The sequence below is a fragment of the Gavia stellata genome, chromosome 3 (assembly GCF_030936135.1).
Source record: "Gavia stellata isolate bGavSte3 chromosome 3, bGavSte3.hap2, whole genome shotgun sequence".
Lineage (NCBI taxonomy): Eukaryota > Metazoa > Chordata > Aves > Gaviiformes > Gaviidae > Gavia > Gavia stellata.
The window spans coordinates 53,345,285-53,356,954 of record NC_082596.1 but is presented as its reverse complement, the minus strand read 5'-3'; the positions used below and the strand labels follow the sequence as shown (position 1 = coordinate 53,356,954).

At 41.2% G+C, this 11,670-nt stretch overlaps 1 protein-coding gene across 1 annotated transcript; it reads right to left on the bottom strand.

Moving 5' to 3' along the window:
- Positions 1–993: 993 nt before the first annotated feature.
- TYMS (thymidylate synthetase) lies at positions 994–9,601 on the bottom strand. The gene is made up of 7 exons (XM_059815302.1): positions 9,430–9,601; positions 8,627–8,700; positions 7,227–7,401; positions 5,290–5,391; positions 3,924–4,099; positions 2,437–2,508; positions 994–1,525 (listed from the first exon to the last, which is right to left on the bottom strand). Exons 1-7 carry the CDS (start codon positions 9,599–9,601, stop codon positions 1,388–1,390), a joined length of 909 nt encoding a protein of 302 aa, XP_059671285.1. The 3' UTR covers positions 994–1,387.
- Positions 9,602–11,670: the final 2,069 nt, after the last annotated feature.

Sequence of the window (11,670 nt, the reverse complement as noted above, 5' to 3'; positions counted from 1 at the left end):
CCTATTTACATTTGATATACTTACAAAAGGTAATGACATCCTTTTTCTGCACTTGTGTTGGGCTAAATGTCAGGAAAAGAGAACAACTTATTTTTTAAGCATGTGACATGGCACTACAAAAAATTTAGTCTGAAGATCAGTATAATGAGATTTGCAAATAATTTTGATGCAAAATACGCTTTTGAAAGTTATGATCAGTTTGGTTTAAGAAAGATGCAACAGTCCTCCTACGCAGGCCACTGAATGAATGGAATCAAAGCACACTGATTATTAAATTCTTAGAATTATCTCAAATTGTACAATTTTACAATGGTATTTACCAGTTTAACTGACTTTAAAAATTAATCAAAAAATTACTATGCATTTCTCCATGTGTTCAAATATGTATTGAATATGCTATGTCTGAATATTAACCGTAGATCTAGTCACAATTTAATTCCTGAAGAGGAATTTTATAAGGACTGAAGTTACCGCAGAAGTTGCAAGGGTAAGAAGAAGTGAAAGCTAAATTCTGCTAAGATTTAATTAATAAGGTCCAATCCTACAAATACTACTATCTCTAACTTTTACTGCTCCAGGCTGCGAAATTAGTTCACACATTTGTGGGATCTGGTTTTAAATGACAGACAGATTATTTCTAACACTATCTGGTATCCTCTGTTTAACTACAGCTCTGTTTGATTTGCATAAAATTCATCATTCAGGTAGCGCTGGGGAACAAAAAAAAAATGCTGATACAGAGATGTTATGCAGAGATTGCATTTCAGACAAGGCTCCATTAAGAACTTCTGTCTTTCTGCTGGTTCATCTATGAAGACCATGAGAAGTTTGAGTTCATTTTTCCTTGCTAAAGTAAAACAGAATTTACCTTGGCTTTCCAACTCTTATTTACTACTAACTATAAACAAACATACTAAAATTAAATATGCATCATCCCTTCCAGAAGATTTTTTTTTAAAAAAAGCTTTATTAAACATATACTCTTTAGAACATATTTAAACTTCTACAACCTTGAAGGAACCCTCTATCATACATAAAAGTTCTTATTTTCAGTACTAAATAAAGCATGTTCGTGAGTGCTACTCACACATAGTAACTGAATGGTAACAGAAATTGCCATTAGTAACTGAAACATGTAGAAAACTATCATCTTACTAACAACTTAAAACTGGGTTAGCATCTGCATAGTACAGCAGGAATAAATAATCATCTGTTCCGTACAACTACAGTTTAGTACTGAAAGCAGTACCAGTCTACTAGTGCCTGTTTCTTTTTCAATAATAAAATATATATCCTTTGAAGTATATAAAAACCCCATAACTTTAAGCACAGAGAAAGCTAAGTAGCTTAGGTACATTTCTACTTTAATAGAAACTGGTTTATAGCATTAAACAGCCATCTCCATTTTAATAGGTGGATGAGGATTATAATCTTCAATCTGAAAGTCTTCTGCCTTAAAGTCACTAATGTCTTCAACCTTACGAAGAATTCTGAGTTTGGGGAAAGGTCTTGGCTCCCTCTGAAGCTGAAATAAAAGCAAGCTTATTGTATAAAGCTAATACTTGAAGGCGGAGATTTTGTGTTATAAATTAGATCTCATTAATCTCAATTCAGATTACACCATGTAGATCTTCCCTCCTCCCCAAGAAGACTTATACTCAAAAAAACCCCCAAATTACAATCCAGTTAGGTGAAATCTACTTTAATATTTTGATAGGGAGCAGTAGCATAATTTTAAAGTGGATTCCCTGATCGTCCAAATGCACTGCAAGCATTTTCAGTTTTCAGAGCAATTCTGGTGGTTACAAATTAGATTCCTTCCAGAGGAAACAACATTGGAAATTCTGAGCCCGATGTGCATCAGATGTGCTGCAGTTTCTCACAAGAACATTCAGGTCCAAACCAGTAAGTAGCTGTCTGGATGGTTTTGAACCATACGAATAGTGAGGACATTCAGTCTGAGCTTAGTCTAATCAAATAAAATTCTGATTTGCTTCTACTGCAACAAATTACTTCCTGAAGAAAATATAGCCTTATTCAGCTAAACAGTAATACTGATTAACTCTCGTGAATTGGTAAGTTATCCTTTTCTGATATACTACAAAGACATTTTATTTTGTGTTTATCTGTATTAGGTGGAATAGTTTTCTAAGGTTTTGGAATGATGAAGTCAAAAATAGGGGTACAGATTCTGGATCTCTAACTTGGTTCTAGAACAGTACAGTGATGTACATTTCAATCATGCTCGTATTGTATTTCTGTTTGCGACCTGAGTTGAATAGAGGTTAAAGGTATTACAATTATTAGGGTAGAAATGAGAAGAAAAGCCACACAAATTAATATCTGCAAAATTATATCTATAATACGAAGATAACTTTGTATTGGATAAGCACTGTGGAAGATAAAAGGATACAAGAATACAGAATAAGTACTTACTTGAACTTTTAGAGGTTCCACATGATTCAGATATATGTGAGCATCTCCTAATGTGTGTATGAACTCTCCAGGCTGAAGAGAAAGGAGAATACATGTGGTTTTCAAATAGTCAGGTTTCAAGAAAGCAAAACTTAAAACGCTTACAGTATTGATTCTTAGCATCTTACATCTAGTGTGGAATTGCAGCTTCTGTACTGGATTTGATTATCAAGACATCCTTGCAAGCTTTGAAGAACACTATCTTCCCAGACTAATGCATAATTAATGAAAAATATAATGAAATTTCCACTAGCTTACCAAAACATTTATCTTTGAAATCCTGCTAGGATAATAGCTTTGGTAAATGAATGGAGCATTACTGATCTGCTCACCAAGACAGAAACAGATGGGGCAGTGACATCCAGCTCACTTCTAATAAGTAGGACTTGCAAAGCTGGTTTCAAACTAGTTGCCTTAGTCACTACTAAACAATGTAGTTTGTGGCAGTGGAGGTGTCAGTCACAGGCTAAACCCCAAAGCACTTATCAGGCATCCAGATGGGTTTTGCAAGCTTGAAAGTTCTGTGACTTAGCAGCCCCTGAGCAATCTGATTTAACTTAGGTAAGTTTTATGAGCCATATTACTGGCCTCTGACCAATGTAGCTCGGCGCTTGGATACATTATGCTAAAAAACACCAAAGCTGTGAGAGGTAGTGGCTGAGAGTCAACAGTTGCTTTATGGACATAATGTTAAACTTCACTTTTTCTAGTCCCTTGGCCTAATTTCTTAAGTATGTCTGCAATTGCTGTGAAGTCCAATTCTTCCCTACTTCCCTATTTTAAGTTCCACTTCATATTGCTGGTAGCAGGAGGATCAGGCCCAAATGCCCTTGGCTAGTATAATTTTTTACATGCTCTAAAGAAAAGGGGGTTCACTTGTACAAGATTGTGGTGCATTTAAATTACTCTGCCAAATTACAAAATACAGCTCTGGAGTCAGGGCAGTAGCTATTTGAGCATGTACTACCACTCTACATAATCATCTACAGTAGGAAATGAAAAAAATAACCCAACTGAAATTATAGCTGGAAGTTAGGTGTGCAGAATATCCAAACTGGAACCTTGACAGCAACCGCTGAGCTACTGTTTGCTTCCAATAAAAAATCACATGCTACAAAATTTAATCACTTTATATTATTATCCCATAAGTACAAGTTCTCAGTTCAGATTTCTAAGAAGCAGTAGTGCAACAGGTCAGTTTTGACACGTTCAGTTAAAAAGACCTGGAGGATCTTCTGTCTGACTTGAATTTAAGAATTCTTACATTGCTGATCCTAACTGCCCATACAGACCAGACACAATTCACATGGCACCCTTTCTTACACGTATTTCAGCAAGATTTTGAACAGTATGTTCATTCCAGTTTTTTCTGGACATGACATGAAGAGTCTTATCTTTTAGTCCCTCACTTCTCAGACAAGATTAAGTAAAATGATTAAGTAGCCTACCTTTAGCCCTGTGACATGGGCAATCATGTATGTGAGCAGTGAATAGCTGGCAATATTGAAAGGCACTCCTAGTCCCATATCTCCAGACCTCTGATAGAGTTGGCAAGACAATTCACCATTTAGGACATAGAACTGGCAAAGGGCATGGCATGGAGGCAAAGCCATCAGAGAAATATCTAGGAATTGCAGCACAGGAAGGGGGGGGGAATCATAAGAGCATTAGTGTGTTATAAATGTAGAAGATGCAAAACCTGAACAAGCATTTAATGAGATACAGTAGAGAGCAAAAATCCAACTGCACTATCATTCTGTTGCTTCTTTTCTTGTTTAAAAGCACCTGCTGCCTCAGCAATTAAGTCTGGGTCATGACAAGCTGTCTCCTAGGCTGTATGACCAGAAAAGTCGTAACAGATATTCCACAGAACAGATTTATACCATAATGCTGCACAGCAGTTTAGTTTTACTCACCACAGTGAGACAGCTGATTTCCCTAAAGGAAGACATTAAGAGTAAAATTAACCACGTACCCTAAAGCAACTTCCAACTGCTTCATCTTACTCTCTTCCCATTGCAATGTGCCTTTACTGCTTGTTGAGATACAAAAGTAATGATCAATTAAAAAAAAAATAATCAGAAAACAAAAGATCTTTTGAGCGTTTATCTACACTTGAAAGTGCAGATAGCGGATTTACAGCTAGGTAAGGAAAACTTTAACCAGGTATCTTGTGATATCTGAGAATGTTTAACCTTAAAAATAACTGCAACAGCATGTGGCAACCCCTTTCAAAGATACAGGTGGAAAATGCTGGGTGATTTTTTTTTTCTGCACAGATCTACTGCTGCTGAAGTTGAACATTCTCTGGCACTAGCTCTTATTTAGAAGTAGTCCTACAGAGTGAATGGATACCTAGACCACCTATGTTCAAGGAGGTGATTACAACACAAACAGTATTTTTGGTCTCTAGTTTTAAGTTTTTTGGTAAGTTTACAATTTATTATACGGCTAAAAACTAGACACACTGCTTCGGTATACTCTTTTTTGGTTTTGTTTTTTTAACTTTTTAAAAATAAGAATTGCTGTCTTTGCACAGAGACTGTATGTCAAAGACACTGGTACCCAGGTATATCCCTCACTTCAACCCGGAGAGAAAAACTTTGAAGCAATGGTTCAAAATTTCTGAGGTCTGAACATAAGAATTAAGTAGAAGGAGAACGAAGCTTATAACCCCTGGCCATTTTTACTGCATTCCTGGTAGTTTCATAAAGCATAAGCAAGGACACCAAATGGAACGGACTGTTGACACAGGACTGGAACATAGTTTAGCATACGTGCAACTGCATTCACTTTAAGTCTGCTGTTCAATACCTTTGGGATTCCAAGCACACATAATGATTCTTCTGTCATCTGGATTGGTTTTGATCATTTCAATCACTTTTTGCAACTGATCAACTCCTTGGTTGGAGTAATCTAAGAAAGATACCAAATAAGATCTAAACCAGATAGATTCATGATGTTATTTTAAAGCCCAGACCACACCCCACTGAACAGTGATGCTGAAGACTTTATTGTAACTTTGAAAGTGATTAAATTTATCAGCTGGCACCCTCCAAATGCAGGCTAATCTTGGTCTTTCTTAGGGTGCTCTAAGGCTTGTGAAATTCTCATGATGGTATTTTCGTATGTCCCTCCATCTCTTTTGTGTGCTCTGAGTATCTTTAGCACCCACTGAAATAGGACCATTCCTATGTATAACATTTTATTCCAAGCCTCAACAACTAGACATTTTTTAAGACCAAGTAAGAAGTCTGCATAAAGACTACATCCCAGGAAACAAAAGTTGCAATACAAAAAAATTGATTGGACAAAGCATGTTACTTTATCATTCACAATGACTTGTTACCTAAATAGGACAAAAACTGAACTGGAATGGGCAAGGTATTACCATCTATTCATTCATGGTATTTAAAGTAATTTGGTCATTGCATTTCTGGACTAAGATGCCTTTCTAGATGTTAAACTTTCATGCTACCATGCTCCTTTTTCAAATTAAAAAAAAAAATAAAAAAAAGGCCAGACCAGTAACATAGGGTGCCAGCATTCTTTGCCTGCTCAAAAGGAGAAAGTTTTTGACAGATGAATAAATGCCTCCATCTAGCGCTCACAAGGTTATGTATGAAAACTAAACTTACATAGCATTTAGGACCAGAAGGGAACTTTAATCATGTATAGCATGGGACATTTTACCCAATGATGCTCGCAGGCTGATTTTTAGGCTCAATATTAGTTATATAAGAAATTCACTGGAATTAACTGAACATGAGAATGGATTCCAGAATAACAGAGTCATTGGTTGTTACTCATTGTTCCAACTCACGCCGCTGAATCACCATGGCTGGTAACTAATTTATTCTAACAACTCTTATTGCAAAGCAACACCAAATTATGGTTACAGGGAGACCCAAGTAGGCAAACAAGGTAGTAATACATAATTAGCATCTCAGGGAATTCTTCTGCTAGCAATACTGTGCCAGAAGCCTTTTCAAATGGTTTTATTAGTCCCTGAAGCTAATTACCTATCCATTAGTAATATGACTTAAGGAAATCTATTACTAATGAAACCTATGGGAATTTATCTTGTTCATTTTTTCCAAACTATGTTATGCCTCAGACCTTTTAAGTTCAGGAATGCTAAAACATTTTCCTAAGTTTTTAGAAGTGTCAGTTCATAATTTACACCACTTGTGTTAGCATAAAACTGTATTCTGCCAGTGGTCAACATGCCAATACTAAGTCTGGTATCTGTAACTAATGTGAACTTTGAGACTGTATTGACAGAAAAACAACAGAAAAAAATATAATTAACCATGTTGTCATTCTGAGTTAAAAATCACACCAACCAGATAGAGGCGATATTTTTTTGAGTCTTTTTTTTAATGGCAGTCCTCTAAACATTTTGTACATCCTCTCCCTCAATGACTTAGAAAAGAGCCATCAAGACACTTCAGAGTAAGTTTAATGAACCAGTTCCACTGAAAATAATACCAACAGGTACTGCATCACATCATAACTTGTTACAGCTATTCTGTCCACAGCATCATCAGCTATGGATACATCCTACTTTGTTCCAGCTGCAGAATGGAAAAATCTTTCTCTTCCACAGTCTCCAATGAATGTAGTGCACTAACATCAGTTCTTGCCAGCACAATTGTATCATGGAAATTTGGACCCTGCATTGGTATTCTGGAAGTGAGGTGTCATAGTCATCTCACTAAGCAATCAAGATTGTATTTGTATGTGATTACCTGTGTGCATATCTTTGTATTCGGCTCCAAAGTGCCTCCACTGGAAACCATAAACTGGTCCCAAATCCCCCTCCTCTCTGGTGCTGAAACCCTGCTTATCCAGGAACTCACGTGATCCATTAGCATCCCAAATCTTCACACCCTTTGCAGAGAGCTCTTTGGCATTTGTAGAACCCTACAAAACACAGACATTAAGAAGTCTACATCCTGATCCCAACACAGAGGACATGATTCGAAACAGCTGTATTAAGCTTTGCTAGTCTACAGTATTTCTCCACTTATAAAGGATGAATGGTCTGATTAATGTACTGGATGAGGTTCTTGCACACGGACAGAATAAAACTTATGCGCAACATACTAGGGTGAAGTTTGAAGCGCCATGCTGCTGTTATTTAACTCAGGATTCTTCTAACTTTGTGAATGCACAAACAGTACAGTCTCAAGGTCAACTGTGGTATATCATTTCATACGCACATTTGCAAAGAACAAGATTTTTCTTTACAGATGGATAAAAGTAGACAAAAAATTTACAGCCTAGGCATTGTCCTTGCCAAGCCACCTGTAATGAGCTTAAGGTCTTAAAAATCCTTTAGTTAAAATGACAAAAATGACAAATATGACAAAATGACCCAGAGAAATCTGAGTTCTGCAACATGTCCAAATCAGGACACTCAAAAATCCAACATAGAAAGTGTTCTGTTTTGGGGAGTGTCTAGTCTTTTATATTTGAAAAAAGATACTTTAAAAAAAATGAATGTATATTTGAGTCCTGCTATCTAGCAAACGGTTAGGTAGGCTTTCCCATACCTGCACAATGTCACAACATATAAAGGAACACTTACATCGTAATGTATGATCTACAGTTGAATTTTAACACTCTAACTACAGCTCCTAGCTCTATTAGATCTCAGGTTTTTGCTACTAAAAAGCCTAGTGTTTACATCAGTCTTACTCCACCTGTGGTGCCACACTGCTTGTTTCTGTTCAAACCAATAAAAGCTATCTCAGTATAAAAAAGCAGATCATCAAATTGCCTACAATTTACTTCATATTATTATTTCTTATTCAAAAACTAATAAAAGAGACTGTATTAGGGTTTATAACTGTGGGTTATAGGCAAATCGTCGAAAGCCCTCACTATTTCAGACTATTTCCTTTAAAAAGAAACAGAACTCTTCTGATTGGTAACAATGCAATAGTCTCCACTAAAATGCAGAATGTCTTGAAGATAGTGGCCTTCCGCGCGTAGTCAAAATATTTGGTGGTTGCACTTATTCTGTTCTGTCATACGAACAGAAGCATCTGCAGTTACCCCAAATTCCTTAATCCACTCCACACTAGTTCTTTCTGTTGATACCACTCTCAGGCACACCACCCACGGAGACATCCAAACACTGAACCTTGATGAACCACAGCAGCTCCTCCAGCACTCCTTTCCAGAATACCCTCTTCGTTGTTAGCAGTGGAAACTGATCTGAAAAAGAGCTTCAGAGTGTCAGAGGTGACCAGCAATTTGTCAGCGTGACCCAGCTTAGGTTCTTCTCCACATAGAGGGTAATGCCACCATCTGACATTCAAGAGGTTTGGCTATGAAGTAAGAATTTGGAAAAGGATGTGTAGTTCTCATATTCAGATCAAGGAAGACAAGACCTGACTTTTATTTTCCTGGACAGAGGGGGACGATGAATTATCTATGGGGACTTTGACGAACTCTGCCATGAGGATGCCAGGTGCAGCGTACAGATCTATGTGTCGTCATTCGTAATGGAAAGTGGCGGCTTAAGATAAAATTTTTGGCAAATCTATTTCACAAACCATCCTTCCTACTATGCTTGAATGGTAGGAGGGACCATGACAAGCTATCTCAAGATCTTATCCGTTTTTTCAGCAGGTGACAGCTATGGGGCTGGACCAGGCCTGGCTGTTGGGCCGAGGGAGAGGAGGGGTCCGAGCTGCCGCGGGCTGGCGGGCAGCGAGAGGGCGAAGGAGGCGGCGGTACAGACCTAAACGCCTCCACAGGCCCCCGCAGCGGGCCCGAGCCCCGGCCCTGAGCGGGGGGAGGCCTCGCTCCCTGCGCGCGGGAGCGGGACAGCGCCGGGGAAGATGGCGTCCCGCCCCTCCGGCGCAGGGCGGCGACCGCTGGAGCCGCAGCGGGCAGGGGTAGGGGGCTGGGGCGGGGGCCGCGGGTCCCGGCGGTGCCGACCTCTCAGGCTGTACCGCGCCTGCATGCCGAAGACGGAGATGGTGCCAGTGCCGGTGCGATCCTCCTTACGGTGGCCGTGCTGCAGGATGTGGCGGACCTGCTGCAGGTACTGCGGCTCGCCGGGCTCCGGGCCGGCGGCGGCCGCGCTCGGCAGCTCCCCCTCAGCAGGCATGGCGGGCGGAGGCTCCCGGAGCGGCTCCCTGCGGGTCAGGGTGAGTTGCGGCTGCCCGGCTGACCCCCTCCCGCCGGCCGCCTCTCCTCCGAGCCCGCCAAAGCGCGGCCTTTCCCGCCAAGCGGCGCCGAGGGGCGGGCCGAGGCCGGCGACACCGCCTCCTCCCTCCTCTCTGCTTCCCTCCCCGCCGGCCGCGGCCCCCCCTCGCCCAGAGCCCCTCTGCGCCGGCGCTTTCTGGCTCCCTCGCGAGAAGGGCGGCTGCGGCGCCCTGGGCGCCGCCGGGCGAGGCTCAACCGTGCGCCGCACGGCCGGAGGGGACCTGGAGAGGTCAGGCAGGGCGTCAGAAAGCCCCACGGCCGCGCTGAGGCGGGTGGCCTGTCTCCGTTCCTTTGCTGCCCTTGTAAAATTCCTCGCCTTACGCCGGAAATCCTCCACAGCCGTCCTCTCTGGCCCCGCACGGGGCTTGTCCCCCTGATGGAGGGCTGTCCCCAGCACCTAACCCAAGTCTGTGCTCCAAACCACACTGATTTTTCTTCATTCTGCTCCCAACGTGGTGTCCTCTGAAAATTTTCTAGGTATACTCTCCTGTTAGTCAAAACAAACTGACGCTTCTCTGAATATTTCTTTGTTAGTGTATCTTACATGTCAGGCATTTTGCAAGAGTCACTTGTCTCTCAGATAAAGCCCAACTTTCTGACAAACCGGTGTGATTGCAGGAGTGCTAATGTGATTGCATGACTGCTAATCTCGCATGATTAGGAGGCTGTAAAACAGGCATACGTAGTGGACGTTCAATGGAACAGAAGACTCTGGACTAGAAAATGCTACTTACAGAATCATAGAATCACAGAATGGTTTGGGTTGGAAGGAACCTTAAAGATCATCTAGTTCCAACCCCCCTGCCATGGGCAGGGACACCTTCCAGGTTGCTCAAAGCCCCGTCCAACCTGGCCTTGAACACTTAAAGGGTTGGGGCATCCACAACTTCTCTGGGCAACCTGTTCCAGTGCCTCACCACCCTCACGGTGAAGAATTTCTTCCTAAAATCTAATCTAAATCTACTCTCTTTCAGATTAAAGCCATTACCCCTTGTCCTATCACTACATGCCCTCGTAAAAAGTCGCTCTCCAGCTTTCTTGTAGGCCCCCTTCGGGTACTGGAAGGTTCCTGTAAGGTCTCCCCAGAGCCTTCTCTTCTCCAGGCTGAACAACCCCAACTCTCTCAGCCTGTCTTCATAGGAGAGGTGCTCCAGCCCTCTGGTCATCTCCGTGGCCCTCCTCTGGACTCACTCCAACAGGTCCATGTCCTTCTTATCCATCCCCAGAGCTGGATGCAGTACTCCAGGTGAGGTCTCATGAGAGCAGAGTAGAGGGCAGACTCATGTCCCTTGATCTGCTGGTTGCTTCTCTTGATGCAGCCCAGGATACGGTCGGCTTTCTGGGCTGCAAGTGCACATTGCTGGGTCGTGTTGAGCTTCTCATCAACCAACACCCCAAGTCCTTCTCTTCAGGGCTGCTCTCGATCCGTTCTCTGCCCAGCCTGTGTTTGTGCTTGGGAGGGCCCTGACCCATGTGCAGCACCTTGCCTTTGGCCTTGTTGAACTTCATGAGGTTCACACAGGCCCACCTCTCAAGCCTGTCTAGGTCCCTCTGGATGGCTTTTCCTTACAGCAGGCAAGAAAACCTATCTTTCCCACTAAAACAATGACATGTAATTTTTCCTGTATATTTATGTGTATATTTACTTGCATGTATAGCAGTAAAGGAAAAGGTACGGTATAATTAGGGTATGGTTATTTTTCTATACTCATATCTATTATAGATGGTTTTGTTCACTTTGAAATGAATACAATTTATTTAGCAGAGATACAGTTGGAAATGGTGAATATAACAATGTGCAAAAAATGCTTAGAAATGCCAGGCACAGCAAATGAAACCAAATCACCTAAAGCTCTGCTTCTGAGAGATATATCAGTTCTTAACCTTTATTATAATTTGCAAATACCATTTCAAGCTAATGGGTATAATTTAGGAAAAAACAAACATCTTTTCTGATAAAGCATTCTCTGT